The sequence below is a fragment of the Typopeltis vanoorti genome, chromosome 9, assembly GCF_054136105.1.
Source record: "Typopeltis vanoorti isolate ZY-2024b chromosome 9, IOZ_Tvanoo_1.0, whole genome shotgun sequence".
Lineage (NCBI taxonomy): Eukaryota > Metazoa > Arthropoda > Arachnida > Uropygi > Thelyphonidae > Typopeltis > Typopeltis vanoorti.
This window is the reverse complement of record NC_143557.1, coordinates 32764343-32780869: the sequence shown is the minus strand read 5'-3', so window position 1 is coordinate 32780869 and position 16527 is coordinate 32764343. Positions and strand designations below refer to the sequence as shown.

General features: G+C 35.4%; 1 protein-coding gene across 1 annotated transcript in view; it reads right to left on the bottom strand.

Annotated features, from left to right (window-relative positions):
• The window catches only part of LOC150102960 (uncharacterized), a 353745-nt gene that overhangs the window by 172653 nt on the left and 164565 nt on the right, over positions 1-16527 (bottom strand). The window contains exon 7 of the mRNA XM_090398023.1: positions 4268-4395. Coding sequence (XP_090254149.1) covers positions 4268-4395 — 128 coding nt within the window. The remainder of the gene's footprint in view (positions 1-4267; positions 4396-16527) is intronic.

The window sequence follows — 16527 nt, the reverse complement described above, 5'->3', positions numbered from 1 at the left end:
TAAAGATGACATTAAATAATACCTAACAAAGGAAGTCTTCATATTGGTATCATTCATTTTGTTTTCTGCTTTGATGGAGATCTTGCTTAACTGTTATTTCCAAATGAAGATGTGTAAACTACAAATAATTAATATTTTAGAACTTTTTAGATTATAGAGGTTAGTTACACATAATAATAACAGTAAATTTAGATCCCAACAATACATTCTCAGTGGTGTAGATGCTAAAATGCGTGGTTCTCTAAACTCAGCATTGCAAGTTTGCACCCTGCTACAGATAACAACTTTTTTTTATTATATTTATGTGTATAATAATAATTTTCCAAGCATTTTATTTTGAAGTGTTCATTATATATTGTTTTTGATTTTATTTTCAAATGTTGTGTGGTAGGAATTTACCTCTAAAACTATTCCCTTGTTCACTGCATTGGTAACCATAATATTAAAGTTAATATTAATAACGTGCAGTTTGGTTTTGAAATTTTTAATTTGTTTAAATTTCAGATCCAGAAAAAAAATAAGTGATATGCATGAATATCTAGTGAACATTTTTAGAGAATGTGATACTTTATGGAGCTTGGAATTCGAAAGACGTGTCATAAACATTCGAAATGATGTCTACTTCTTTTCACGCTGGAGTTAAAAGAAGTGGACAAGAATATCATCTTAGAAGTAAGTACACTATGTCAAATTTAGCAGGAATGATGAAAGTAGTGACCAAAAAAGAGGATCAATTCATGGCAACAGAAGAAACTGCTATTTCAATCATATTCATCTCTCTACTGGGCAGAAAAGTGAGACAGAACTCTCAAAAAAGTAATGGAGAACTATACCAACATCCCGAGACAAATTGTTTCTGAATTCATAAAACCATGTGAAGGATGCACTGAGAAGCTAAACAGGAAGGAAACCGTGAGTGGTATTGTCATCAGACTACTACTTTTAGTAGCCTGATGATACTTGGCCCCTTTGATATGAATCAAAGGGGCCAAGTGGATCTTGTTGACATCCAAAGTTTATTGGATGGTAATTACAAATTCATTATGCACTATCGAGGGCATTTTCACTTGCTTTGAGCACTGGTCTTGGAAACTGCAAAGGAAGTGGCTTAGCATTTATTAAGTATTTTTCTAGAGTATGGTGTTCCATGTCTTGCAATCAGATAATGGGTGGAAATTTACAGCTGAAATAATCAGAGAACTCTCTGCTCTTTGGCTGGGTTTTAGTTTTGATGAATGGAAGACCCAGACACCCGCAGACCCAAGGATCGCAGAAAAGAGCAATGTAACATTTAAAGATTCTCTAGTTGTATGGATGAGATAATAAGTCCTCTAAATGGATTATAAGAATAAAGTTTGTACAGTGGAATATGGATATTATATATCATGAATCTATAAAAGTGGGGCCTTATAAAGCTTTGTTTGGAGTGAAACCCAAACTGGGACTGTACAATCCTTCCAATAGAATTCCTGAATGAAATTCAGCTAGGAATTGACGAAGACAGTTTCATGGAGATGATAAATCACCCTGGGAGTATTACTGTGCAAGTACTAACTCAACAATAGAGAATAATTCAAATACTGACATAGATTTTGAAGAAGGCGATGCCGAATTACATCAAGTCATTGGAGAATATGTTGTCATGTTCGAAGAACTTAATACGAATGATGATGAAACAATACAAGAAGGCCATGAACACGCTTTAGAAGAAACAACCCTTGATGATTCTCTAGGTCAGTGGTCTCAAACTGGCGGCCTGCAAACAGCATCCTGCCCCCAAAGCAATTTTACATGGCCCGTGAATACATTTCAATTATGTGTTTGTTGTAAATACGGTGCTTATAGTTTTAGTGACATAGAGATATGGACTCAGCTTATGTGCACATAAGCTCAGTCCATATCTACAATTTACAATCAGTAAATTTAGTTCACCAGCCGACAGTTGGTGGCACTTCAGTATTCTGGTGTTTCCGATGCACAGTTCATATTGCGCAGAAAATCTACAAATGGAGCTAATTAATTTACAGTGTGATATAAATCTTATTCAAAGATTTGAAGATACAGATTTGATTAACTTTTATTCGTACTTGTCAAAAGATAAACACCCTCAGTTACGAATTTTTACAATAAGAATAATCGCTTTGTTTGGGAGTACATTTATATGTGAACAGTTTTTTTCGCAGTTGAAAATTAATAAGTCTAAGAAACGAACCCGATTGACCGATGAGCATCTACAATCCGTGATGAAGATAATTTCTAGTCATTTTACTCCAAGGTTACAAACTTTATCAGAATCAAAATGCCATCAAGTGTCAAGTTGTAGTAAGAAATAAACAAGTTTATAATTATTTACATACAAACATATGTATTTTTTCTGTATGTGTCGAAGAAAAATTTAATAAATAAAAGAAAGAGAAAAGGTTGTCATTATTTATTCTCAAGTTATAAAGGTTATAAAAGGGTTTCATAAGTATAAAGATTATAAAGGGGTGGTATCCATACATTAGGAGTAAGTACGGTTCAATATATATATATATATATTCACTCTCATTTTGTTAAAAAAAAAAATCTGGCCCGTCAGCTAATTTGAGTTGTGCGTTGTGCATTCGGCCCACATGCAATTTGAGTTTGAGACCACTGTTCTAGGTAATCAATGTTTAGCTCTTTCAGAAACTTTAATAACGGATGGAGATATTGATGCTGACGACCTCCATCCAGTGATTAAATTAAGGAAGGTTACAAGTTAAAACATGGAACATCTTGCTACCAAAATGGTTCCAAGAACAAATAAGAAACTGAAAGAAGTGGAAGTTGGGATTGTGTGAATGTGCTTGTACCCAACTTTGATTGTGGTCAAGGAAACCCTGCAAATTTGATTGGTGTAGTTCTTAACATTTCATTTATGTGCCGTCTCCTATCTAGGAGGTTGATTACCATGATGTGACTATGCTTTACTACAGGTGTAACAACATTGTGGTGAGGATCCCATCTCTTCCACATATTGTCATAAGTATTAATGACTGTAATCCATGTGTGTTCATGGAGCCAGTTTGCCTGTTCTGAGGGACGAAAAACCTGAGTTTCTGGGTGAAAAAAATCTCCACCTCCGTATAACTCACTCTCAATGAAAGAGACTAGATAAAGGTTCCTCACGTCACTGACAGGAATCGAACCCAGGTCTTTCCGACCAAAGGGCTTCATCTATACTGACTGAGCTACAGAGGCTCTAGTTTTTGACATAAAAGAAGACAAATACAGAATTGGCACCAAAGATGGAGTCATTAACAACTGACTTCAGAGAAATTGGTTTGAACAAGTGAGTTATGGGGATTATCCATAAGTTCCAAATATGGAACTCAGTATACCAGAGCTCTGCTGGTAGCAGACAAGGATTCAAAAGATGCTCTTATAAAGTATGTTGTGCGAGTCGGAAATACCAATGTTTTAAAAATCAAGTTCTTTTCTCATGTCATCCAAATAAATCTTCTGAAAATCATTGAGGGTTTTCTTTCAAAGAAACATTACAGGTATAGTTCTATAATCTTTCTTTGAAAGAAAACCCTCATTGTAATAAACACTTGTGAAAACATAATGAACCTATAAACAAACAAAACTTGCACTGCTATTCTTTAATCATGATTACTCATGACTTACATATGTTATTTGAATTTAGTTTAAAGAATATGAAGAGACATATATGTCTCAGCTTATGTAATTGTCATGAAAATTTACTATTATGTAACAATGAATAAAAAATACTGGAATAATAACTATATTTCTGCTACTATACAATTCACCTTATGAACAGAAATCGTGAATAATTTCATGAACTGTATATTATACAACTCATGGAATGTACAAAAAGTTGTGCACTTCATGGATTGTGTAATTACATGATTTGCACATAACATATATAACTTGAAATCTGATCTAATTGATTTGAGATTTGTGATATCATTAAGACATTTCACAAATGCTAATTTTAAAAATAAAATGCCACAGAAAAGGTTATAACTAACATGCCATATAAGCTTTGTGAAAATGCAAAAAACATAAGAGGAAGCAGCATACCTATGCTAAAGCTAGTTTCCGATGGCAGAGACTGCCTAGTGCAAATGTGTTAAGAATTACTTGAGAGAAAGAGAAAAGACATAGCTCACAGAAAATTCAAGTAAGAAAAGTATCATCCTTATAAAGGCAATTCATCTTCTGCATCTAAAGTAACATACACTACTAATAATAACCATTAGTGATCATATATACTTACGGATGAATAAACCCATGTTCATGCATATATTGTAAGCCTGCTTGAACATTTTGGGCCATCTGTAAAATCAGATTATCTGGCAGTATTTCAGAATTATTTCTCCTTGTAATCAAGTATGTTTTAAGATTCTGGAAGAAAAAGATTTATTTACTATATTTTTTCCTTACTGAATATTTTCAATACTTATTACTATTGTAAGGAAGTAAAATTTGGGTTGTGGAGGAAGAAAGTTCTAGGAGACAAAATGGTCAGAAACTTGAAATTTTACATACATAAGCATCAGTGGACTGGAGATACCAAAGTTATTTCCACATACTCCAAGTTCAAATTTAGACAGTTACATTAAATAAATCAAGTAAAGTAGAATACATTCCTTATCAGATCTGATTAATAGATAGGTGAAACTGGTAATTATTTTGTCTTGACCAACTTTAGATAGATATACTAAACTTTTTGATTAGTTTTATTGAACTTTGAAACATTTTCATGCAAACTTCTGAAATTTTGATTCCTCTATAGTGCAGCTACATACAAACTCACTGCTACCTATAAACCAATCAACCAGATCCATAATTTGCTACCTTCTCCAAAAGACAAACTCTCACCTATGATGCAACCTGCCGTATACGAATTGCATTGTTCTTGTAAGATGTCTTACTATGGACAAACAGGAAGATCTATAAGTAAACACATCTCTGAACATCAAAGACCCACATCCATCTTATCAAACCTCACAAATCTGGCCTTGCACAACATGAAGGTGAAAATCCTAACCATAGGATCCAATGGAAAAACACCAAGTTGCTACATAGATCCTTATATAATCATGAGCATTTATATAAAGAAAGTGCTGAAGCCTTACATCACAGACCCAATCTGAACTGTAATGACTGTCTCACTATCCCAAAAGTCTGGGAAATTATCCTCAATTGTATAAATAAATTTATCAGGTAAATTAAATTTAATTTTAATTACAGCTGATTTTTTTTAAAATTCCTCAACCACACTATTGTAGGCATAGAGGAATTCCAATGTAAGCATGTGCACTAACTGTTTCTTTGAATGTAATTCCTAGTATTGTTTGTAATAACTGTACTGATGATGTCCAGGGGAGGCTTGTGCATAGGCACTGTGGAACTGCAGCACCCTCAATTTTTCTTGATATATAAATATATTTATTAATTTATTTATATTTGCTTGTAATATTTAATTTTATCATCAACAATCCTATATATTTCTCTTATTTTGTATAAAAAAATAATAAAAATCCATCTTGTAGCACTTAGGAAGGCAAAGGATGCTAGCAGCACTGTGTTTACCACAGTGTCATATTGCTACACGCGCAAGCATATGCACGTCACAGTGAGATGAGAGCTATTAGCGTAACGCGGCACTGTCCGTCGCACAGTTTCACTGTTGTTTATATTCAGTTTGTGCCAGTAGCAGAGTGTTCATAGTGTTTATCGTGTTTACTCCATCTCTTTAAATATTTGGACATTACAATTAAAGACAAAGAGTAGTAGAGTGTTCGTAGTGCTTATCGTGTTTACTCCGTCTCTTTAAATATTTGGACATTACAATTAAAGACATAACATTTGTTATATTTTTTATTTTGGAACATTATTGGGGTTATGATAATGGATTTTATTTTTAAGTAATTTTGAATTATACCAAACTGTATAATTTTATCGATAATAAACAATATTTTTACATGTTTAATTTTTTTAAATATTTTTACCATAATTTTGATATTTTATCCAAACACGTATACACTGTACTTACAGTGTGTATGTATATTTCAAAAGTTGCAGCATCCCCACGATTTCAAAGCACGAGCCACCACTGATGATGCCTTACGATACTTAAGATGAAATATCTACATATTATTAAAATTTAATTACTGTGGTATACATGTGAATTTTTAGTTACTCCCCTGTTCAGAGACTCATATTAAACAGCATGGTTGAAGGAATAGCCAGTTCAGCTGAACACTCTTTTAGCACACTTGCTGATATCCCATCAGTCCCTATCACTGATTCATCAGCTAAGCGGTACCGAGCCTGGATAAAATGGGGGGAGGGGGATTGAGATGGTGTCGTACCTTCCCATAAAGGGACTCACGACCGTTGTATCATCATACGAAACAAAAAACTGAATTCTTATTCAGTTTGTGCAATGCTCTAATACCTTGTCCTCATAATCCTGCATTTCTTCATCCAGTGAAGAGATAACAGTGAGTTCAATGTCATGTACACCAGGTTGATAGTTTTAACAAAATGGGCACTCATTAGTTGAACAACCTCTTCTGCATCTGTATTTAGAAGAGTTACTCTTTCATATTCATTCTTTCTTGTACTTGCAGCATATCAATAGAATTCATGTGAGTTGTCTTTAGCATGCAGAGCCAGTTTCTTTTCATACTCAGACTTTGCTTTCCACACAACAGTTGCGACTATTCTAGCCTGCTGCGTATAATTTTCATAACGGACATCATTCTTACGCATACAATCTTCCTTCCACATCGTTCTTTTCTTACGAATCTCTTGCTTAATAAGATTACACATCCATTTGACTCCTACCCTATTTATTCTTCGAACTCTTGGGACACATATTCTGATCTCGCATCATTTAAATGCTTCCCACGCACTATTGATATTCACCTCATCCAGCAACCGATTCCATTCCACTGAACTCAGTATATTCCTCACTTGGTCATAATTTCCTGCTTTGTAGTTCAGCATTTAACCTTTTCTGAATGGAACATTCATAAACTTAGTCACTTCCCAAGTGAGTACTGCATGATCACTCACCAACCGGAGGCAGAATAATTGCATCTTTAACTGAAACACCCTCTGACACTATAATAATCAAATCTCACACTCTTTTACCTCGAGTTCCTTCTGTCACATGCTGCCTGAGGAAGTTGTTCTGAAGTTGAGGAAGAACATGCAGGTGGATTATTGTTTCATTCTGATAGCCAGGTCTCACTAATGCCTATAATCTGAGGTCCCAACGTATTGACTAAGGCAACAAACTCTATCCTTTTGTTTCTGATACTCCTAGCATTCGTGCACAAACATAATAATCTGCCTCCATGTTCCTTTGCATACTCTTGTCTGCAGTCTGCATGACACAGTTGAACAACTTGCAGATCTCTATTCTTCTCTAGTGCCTATGCATGTAGACATCTTTGCACACATTTTTGATGGGTCCGAACTGGATGAACACAAAGTCAAAATCTTCTCTCGTCATCAACATTTTCATGACAAACTCCATTCCTGTTATTAACATGGTTATATAACAGTGTCACCCTTACACTCACATACTCACCATTCCTCCCTTTATAATTTAGTTTCCCTGACTTTCTGTATTAGGTCTCATTCCAGTTATTAAGTTTTTCAAGACTCCTGATAATAACACATTTAGGTGTATGCCTTTCTCTTATACAGATCCAATCTTCCCTCAAACTTACTCCACATCCATTCCTGTTACACAGCCTGTGCATCGAATCATTTGCCATCACAGCCTTTAATTCATTTTTATCATATTGAGGTAAAATACTGACAATTTTCACTTTCCACTCTCGGCTCTTCCAACAACTCTTTCATGTCCTCTCTCATACTGAACTTATCGCTAGTTAAGTCATTAGTACTGTTAACTTGTGAATGAATACAATTCACTAAGGAATGTTTCATTCATAGTTTAATAAACTTAAGCACATAAAAGAGAATGCTTGGTATAATTGTAACATTTTAGAATAATTGTAAATAGCCTGTAAAACTTTAAGATAACATGATTAGTACAATTTTTGCAAGTATTCACGTGTGAAGTTCCTACTAAACTGTATATTAACAATGAAATTAATATATATCTTGTCTGCTAGCAATGACAGAAAGTTTGTGAATTGTATATAACCAACTAGCAACACAAGGTGAAAGTACACGGGCGAGACACTGGGATTAGTGAGATGCCTGAAGCGGTCATGTACACATAGGACACGTGAGGCGCTGAAGTCTTCTTGGAAGACGCTACGGAAAGGCAAGTCCCACGAGTACAAGAAAATAGCGTATCGAGTGAAAATTAAGTATTGCAGAAGGGTGTCGACAGGGTTGATATAAAAGGGCTAGAACCCCCCCCCCCTATAAAAAAAGGAAGATGTTTTTCTCTCTCTCTGTGGTCTGAGTTCTACTGGTGCCCTGGTCGAGGTGTGCGTCGCCACCGGTTTCAAGCATTAAGCGGGTGGAAGTTTTCCTATGCAGCGGGCTACACATGGAGAAGTAGCTGCTAGGTAGCGAGCCAGATGGATGCAGTTTCGTCTATGCACCAAGAAATCTCTGGCATAGCTGATCGATGTGTAATTCCAAGTGGACCATCTTAAGCTGATGAAATTCCCACCCACAACATAGAAGGAAGACAACGTGCTGAGAAAAGGAACAAGAAACGAAGAGATAAGCCTGATGAATCTTCAAGTTCGGTAAGGTTTTTATGAGTCATTGCTTTTATGAGTTTTCTGTCATTGCCTTTGATTCAGTTTTGTATGAAAGGAAGAATTTTGTCATTTAAGAATCAAGGACATTCAAAAAGATTAGAACTCTACTTAAGATTAAGGCAGGACTGTGATATATAACCAATAGATTATACATATATAACCAACTGGTGAACATTTCAAGCCAAGGGCTATGTCTAGTATATGTGATGACTGTTAATTATGTCTAAGGTGTTATAGAATTACTTAATCCTAACTGTTTTACTAATACCTTAAATGTATTGTTGGTTAGAGAACAGCGAAAGCGAGTCGCTGGAATTTGAACAGGATTGTTCCAAAGCATTGATGATTGTCCAATATTTGTTGATTTCTCTTACTTTGTAATTTAGTAGTTTAGTAATGATTGAAAATTCTCTGTTGTGTAAAATTATCAATATGTTAAATAAACCTTTTGCTCTTATTCATTTGGTTGCCTGAATTTAAGAATCCAATGCACCACTCATAAAAGATTTGGACCGAAGTGGGATATACAGGGAGTAGACTTTGTAAAAGAGGGTCACGACTAGCATTAGAATTGAATTAGAAGGTATTATCATTTCAAAGTGGAGTATTTTAAGTATGACAAAGTAACTATGTGCCAGTCTGAGAGCTCACTCCTTGGCTGAAAGGTATTTCCAATCTAGGGGTTCAAGATGGTGCAGCGAAACAAATAAATTTTCCCTGAACCTTAACAAGGAGATAACTCCAGACATCTCTAGCAAAGGAACTGGCTCCTCACAGATACAGTTCCCTCTAGGAAAGGTCAGTCGTTTACTTGACTGCTTAAACAGCAAGAGTGCACATAGAGCTCTATATCTTAAACTATTAATAAGGGGATTGTATGCAGTGCCATATCTAAATATAATAAAGGGTTAAGGGAAGCAGGATAGAAGGTAAAGGCAAATATACGAGAACACATTTTAATGTAAAAACAAGCCAATAACAAATAGCGCTGCCGACAGGATGTGGTTTGTACAATTAAATCAAAATTTTAGACAAATCACAGCGAGTAGGTTTCGGATTCTGACAAGGGAGAAAATATTAAATTTGGGTATTCAGAAACATTTGTATTGTATTACATTGTAAACTCAAATACAAGCATGTCCACTCCCACTAGTAGTTTAGGAATGAATGACTCAGAGTTTTTTTAGGTGTATAAATCCACAACAGGTGTTCCCACAATTCTCAAAGGAGGAGAGACAGATGATATTATAGCATTTTTTTGCTATGTTGAGGAGCTAAGAAAAGCCGGAGGATGGACAGACTTTCAGCTACTTGTGCTGCTACGTAGTATGCTGGTGGGAAAGGCTAAGAACTTCCTTTACTCATCCCCAGTTCTAAAAAGAGACCCTGGATTATTCAAAATTGAAGGAGGTCCTAATTTCACAATTCCCGAAATTGAGAAGCTTGGGGTCTAATTTGTGGAAGCTCCACAGATGCACTCAAAAGGACCGGGAAAGTGTGTCCGAATTTCAAAATAGATTACTGACTGTGACAAGCACCCTGAATGTCTCAAATGAAGAAAGACCCCACTTAGACTGGGCTGACTTCCAGCAATTCAGGCTGGGGTGAGACGAGAGTTGAGAGAAACAGCATTCAGCAAAAGAATATCCAATCTGGAAGAGTATTACAATGCTGTGAAAGAAAGGGAACAGATGCTTGGGGACATCCATCCTGCAACTGCTACCAGACTTATTAACATCATTGAGGAAGAACGTAGCTCAATTAGACACCAAAAACCGGAAAAGGAATGTAGGGAGAGGAAGGATAAATCCAAGAATGGAAAAGGGAGTGAAGGAAACAATGTTGAGACGATCAATAGATTGACTGAAGCCATTCCTGACTTAAGTGAAGTTTGATCTATTATTAGGCAGGAAGTAAAACATCTCCAACAACCTGTTATGGAAAGACTAGATGAGGTAATGAAACAACTGGGAGCAGTATCCATGGGGTCCCCTGAACCATTCTGTACCACAATTGAAAGAACTACAGAGTTGATTCGTGAAGAAGTTACAAAAACCCCTGCTTGATCGGCTGGACTCAGTCATGCAGAAACTGGCAGCAGTGACCTCCCAAGATGTTGCAGAACATCCCTCAAATTCGAGATGAGCAAGTGAACAGACTGATAAAAGAGAGCCGCCCAGATGCTTCAATTGTGACCAGATTGGGCACCTTTCCCGCGATTGTTACAGCAGTAGGAGGTGCTCCAACAAGAATTACAACGAAGAGTCTAGATCCTTTGTATATGCGAACAGAACTTGGAACAGAGGTCGAAGACGTCAGGGGCAGTCTTCTGTAATGATTATAGAGGGAAGAGTCTGCGTGGAACTATTATAAGGCTTTGATAGACACAGGTTCCCAAACCTCCATCATTTCAGAATATTGGAACCCTGTATAAGAAGGGAGGTTTTATATCTCAGGAAGTCTGTGAGACTATCAGGAATTGCAGCCTCAACAATTCACACGACTAAGTCAGTGAACTTAAGGGTTTATTTATCGTAATTCAATCTGTGTGTTTGGCATGAGTTTTTGATTCTGCACAGAATTTCTCTCCCACACATAAAGTTGATTCTTGGAAATGATTTCCTAATAAGACATAAATTCTCATGTGATTATGCAAGGAGGGAGGTATGCCTTTTGGAAGGAAGAAAATCTTCAAGGAGAATCGTAGATTACACTATCTCAATGAAAACAAGAACTCATTCGACGTTGAACCTAAATGAAAGGGTAACGAAGAACAGGCTGAGAGATCTAAAATAACTCATCATGCAATCATTTGAGTTTGGAAGAAGCCTCCTTATCGGAAGAGAGAGGTCATCCAGAAGGTAATAAATCGTTGGAAGGCAAACTATCAGATGATTATAGTGACACAAACAAGAATTTGGATGAGGTTCAGCCTAAAGTGCTGGGAATTAACTATGTTTGCATCAAAAAAGGGACTAAGAGAACCTGCAGAAAGCCAGGTCATAATCAGTACATTTCACGCAAAGGGGGAGACAACCACGATGATGTACGTTTCTTCTACATTCAGAGGAGTTTACGGCATGATGTAAGGGAAGAAACAGAAGGAAAGAATTCAGAAAACATAATTTGAACAAGATTGTTCCGAAGCATTGATTATTGTCCAATATTTGTTTATTTCTCTTACTTTGTAATTTAGTAGTTTAGTAATGATTGAAAATTCTCTGTTGTGTAAAATTATCAATATGTTAAATAAACCTTTTGCTCTTATTCATTTGGTTGCCTGAATTTAAGAATTCAATGCACCACTCATAAAAGATTCGGACCGAAGTGGGATATACAGGGAGTAGACTTTGTAAAAGAGGGTCACGACTAGCATTAGAATTGAATTAGAAGGTATTATCATTTCAAAGTGGAGTATTTTAAGTATGACAAAGTAACTATGTGCCAGTCTGAGAGCTCACTCCTTGGCTGAAAGGTATTTCCAATCTAGGGGTTCAAGATTGGTGCAGCGAAACAAATAAATTTTCCCTGAACCTTAACAAGGAGATAACTCCAGACATCTCTAGCAAAGGAACTGGCTCCTCACAGATACAGTTCCCCTCTAGGAAAGGTCAGTCGTTTACTTGACTGCTTAAACAGCAAGAGTGCACATAGAGCTCTATATCTTAAACTATTAATAAGGGGGATTGTGTGCAGTGCCATATCTAAATATAATATAGGGTTAAGGGAAGCAAGATAGAAGGTAAAGGCAAATATATGAGAACACATTTTAATGTAAAAACAAGCCAATAATAGTACCTGCTACAATTACAGTTTTGTTTACTTTTCTGTTTTTGAATAGCTTCCTTTATATTCTTATTTTCACTACAAGAAAACTCAAAGTTATAACTAGCTCATCAATAGCATGTTTTATTACAGTCACCAAACCAAATAACATCTTTCTTTTTGCAAACAATGTAACTTACCAGATTTACCTGTTTCCATGCTTTGTTGTTTCTTATTTTGATGCTTACTTTTCTTTTTTTCCCTATGATCATTTAAATGCCTCTCAACATTTTCTAATTCCTGTGTCATTTCTCTGATGATCTGCTTTAATTTTGCTATTTTGGAGGTTAATTCATTTTCATTAACCCCCTCCACATCTCCAATAACCTCCTTAGCAGGGTTAGCCTTCTTGTTCTTGCATGCAATGCTCTTCCTTAGCATTACGTTTCTTGTGAGTTTTTGGCGCCATTTTAAACTTATATATATTGTTGAAATATCTTAATAAAAATATGTTATAAAATACCAAATAACCTAAAATGTACATTAATATACTATAAAAACACTAATTTTCTAAGAGAAAAACAAATTAAAATGTACAAAAATCACCAATTATACACGAGCGCTAAATTCACCGACCAACCATAAAATATCCTCAAACCAATTTTAATATCAACTTTAATGCCACTTTTGTTCATAATATGATCCATATAGACAAAAAGTAAAGATAGCAATCTAGATGGGTCCAGAGCTCTCTATCCAAGGTATTTTAGAGTAAGTAAAATTTTAAGTCAGTTTACAAGTAACATGTTCCCTGAATACTGCCTTCAAGACATTTATTTAAGAATTACTTTTTCTCAAGCTATATGCTGATACTGGAGATGAGAAATCTCTCTAAGATTTTTGGAATATAATATTTTGTATTGTACAAAGTATGCACTATAGCTACAGTATGTAGTGAGGTGACAGCAAAGTGGATGGTTTCTGGAAGAAGCTGCTGAAAATAGATGCTTAAACATTCACAGGATCCAGTAAAGAGATTGGTGACAAGATAGTGCTGCTAGCTAAAGAGTTGAAGGTTGACAATGAAAAAGCAGCAGAGTAAGTGGAAAATGTAGAAGAAGAGCTATCAAATGAACACCTTATAGAGCAAGAAGCACATAGAGTTGCAGAAAAAAAACAGCAAAAACACACAAAAAGCTGCGCCCCAAAGGTTTACAGTGGAAAAATTGGTAAAGACACCATATTAATAAGGCAATACAGTTGTATGAGGAAACGGAGAGATTTAGAAGTCAGAATGATGCATGCCTGATAGAGATATTTATGTAGAAAATAAAATGCAAAGTGTGCAAGACTGGATGTAATGTGAATATTTTTAAAGATCCCACTCTTGCTTTCACCTCATTCCTTGAAGATGAGTCTAAATCTTCTGCAAATTGTGCATATAGTGAAGCACCATCATGCCATAAATTAAAGATACGAAGAAATTATATTCATGATTTAATCCTTTATCCAAGAGTGTAAGCAAACAAAGTTTGCGCATGAAGTAACTTCACGACTGGGCAACTTGTATATAGAGGCTAACGACTTCACATCATTTGCCTTAGTATCCCATAATGCAAAGCACATATCCTTACAGACATGTATAATGCTATGCATTATGGGAAGAGTCACTACGCAGACCATTATTGAGGACTCATCAGCAGGAGCCAAACCAAGGAGTGATACAAAGGTTGAAGCGATGCAGAAGTCATATTATGGGTTGCCCATTCGTGAAGTTACTTCACACACAAACTTTATTTACTTACACTTGGATAAAGGATTAAACCAAGAATATAATTTTTGGCATCTTTAGTTTATAACATAACCAAGCAAAAAACTTTCAACATCTATCTCTAATCCAGAGTATTTTAGTAATAAGGTGTGACACCTTTTGGCTACTTGTATATGGAAATATGCATGGAGACATGAATGACAATATGCATGTCCAAAAGGAAGTATGTTGTGTTTCATGGAATATTAGAGCAATTTAATATGAAATCATTTGCCACAGTATCCAAATAGCCTATTGTGAAGTTACTTTGCATGTTCCTGTTTAGATATAGGATAAAAACAAGAATATAATTTCTTGTTAAGTATAATATACACAATTTACAGAGAAAATCGCCCATCATCACCAACTGTTGTTGGTGATGATGGGCGATAGATAGCGTTGATGGTATTAGTGTCATAATTGGAGAATTAAGTAGAAGTGGAAAGGATGAGATGTATTTAGCGAAGTGTGCCCTCCCACGATCAGTCCTTGGACTCCCTGGAAGTGTTACGTAATAATATTAATTTCATTTTTTATATAAGATGAAGATAGGAAGCCATTAGGAAAAAGAAAACCAGGACATCCTCAACGATTCAACGATAACTTCTAAGGCCGGAACAGGCCATGTTAGGCCTAAATCCTTGATACACATGATGATGATATAAGATGAAGATAGGTCAGTATAGAGAGCTAAATATTAATTTAACTCTTTGGCTAATTTCAAGGAGAATCAGTAGCATCTGCTATGAAATGCAGAGCATTATTAGGTTCATAAATTCCTGGTGATCAATATATTTGTGGAAAACAAAAATGAAAGAGTTTTTAATTAATTTGAGATCTCACAAGGTAAGATTGAGTAATCTTTTATGTTTTTTTTTCTTTCTGGGAGTTAGTGAAGCTGTGATCTAAAGGTTGTAAGGACTGCACGTCTTTGAGCAAGATATTCAGCTTATAACATGTGCTAGTATTCAAGATTACAGCACTAAACTTCTATCAGCTCTATTTTTCATTTCTGCATAATGAGTTTTGAGAACAAAACTCATTTAAGAATGTTAGTTAGCATAGAACTTGAGAGTGTTGACATATCTTTAGACAGGTTGTGGATATGTGACAGTTAGATGTTAGGATACAGGAATTATATCTAACTGCATAAATTTTAAAATCACATTTCACTCTGCAAAAGCTCTGCTAGGAGAATCTTATCCCTTTAGTCTTCATGCAACTAATGCAGCCATTAGCTCTCTTTAAATAGAGCTCTCTTCTATTTTATCTATTTCTGACAAATCTGCCCACAGAAGATTTCTAAAAATAAAGAATAAACATATATAATATAACAACCTCCATATTTTTAATTCTCAGCCACAGTTCAGCCTATTCAAGTTGTTATTCATCTTTCTTGTAAAACTCTCAGCAAAACAGCTGTCAGCGTTTTTAGAGTGAACTACAACATTCCAGTAGACACACACACACACACACACACACACACACACACACACACACACACACACACACACACACACACACACAAATAATAAATAAATAAAAATAGTTATTATTAGAGCTGGAAATGCAGGGCCACATTTATACTTTTGGAGGCCCAACATCATTATGAGACCTGAAAAGTCTCATAATGATGTTGTGCCTTGCATTTAAAAAAAGTATAAAAATAAATGGGTTCAAATTTAATTTAAAAAAAAAATTAATAACAAAGTTTTTTTTCTGGCTTTGGTTTTAGCAAATATATCTATAATGTCATAATAATTAATAGAGTCCATTACATCTGATTCACTGCATAATAATGAAAAGTCACTTGGTTTTATTTCGGTGTGAGTTGCTTTTTAAATAATTTTTTATTTGTTTCAACACTGAAAACTCAGCACTTGCATTTGAAATAGGCATCGACAAAAATATTTTAAAAATTGTTACTACATTCAGAAAAGTAGGCCTTAACCCATCTTGGGCCTGGCTCCGACTGAAGAGACCTCAATAAAGGTTGAAACTAGTCTGGGTAGTGGCCTTAATGCATAACATTATACATATCCGCAAAGAGATGTGTTTTGCATTATGGGAGATACTGAGATAGGAGTGCTGTGAGCTTGCTCCACCTTTGCAATGATTTGCCCAGTGTTGTGCCACCTTACCCCAGTCCTGAAGATACTTTCAGGAGCAAACTTTGTTTGCTCACACTTGGATAAA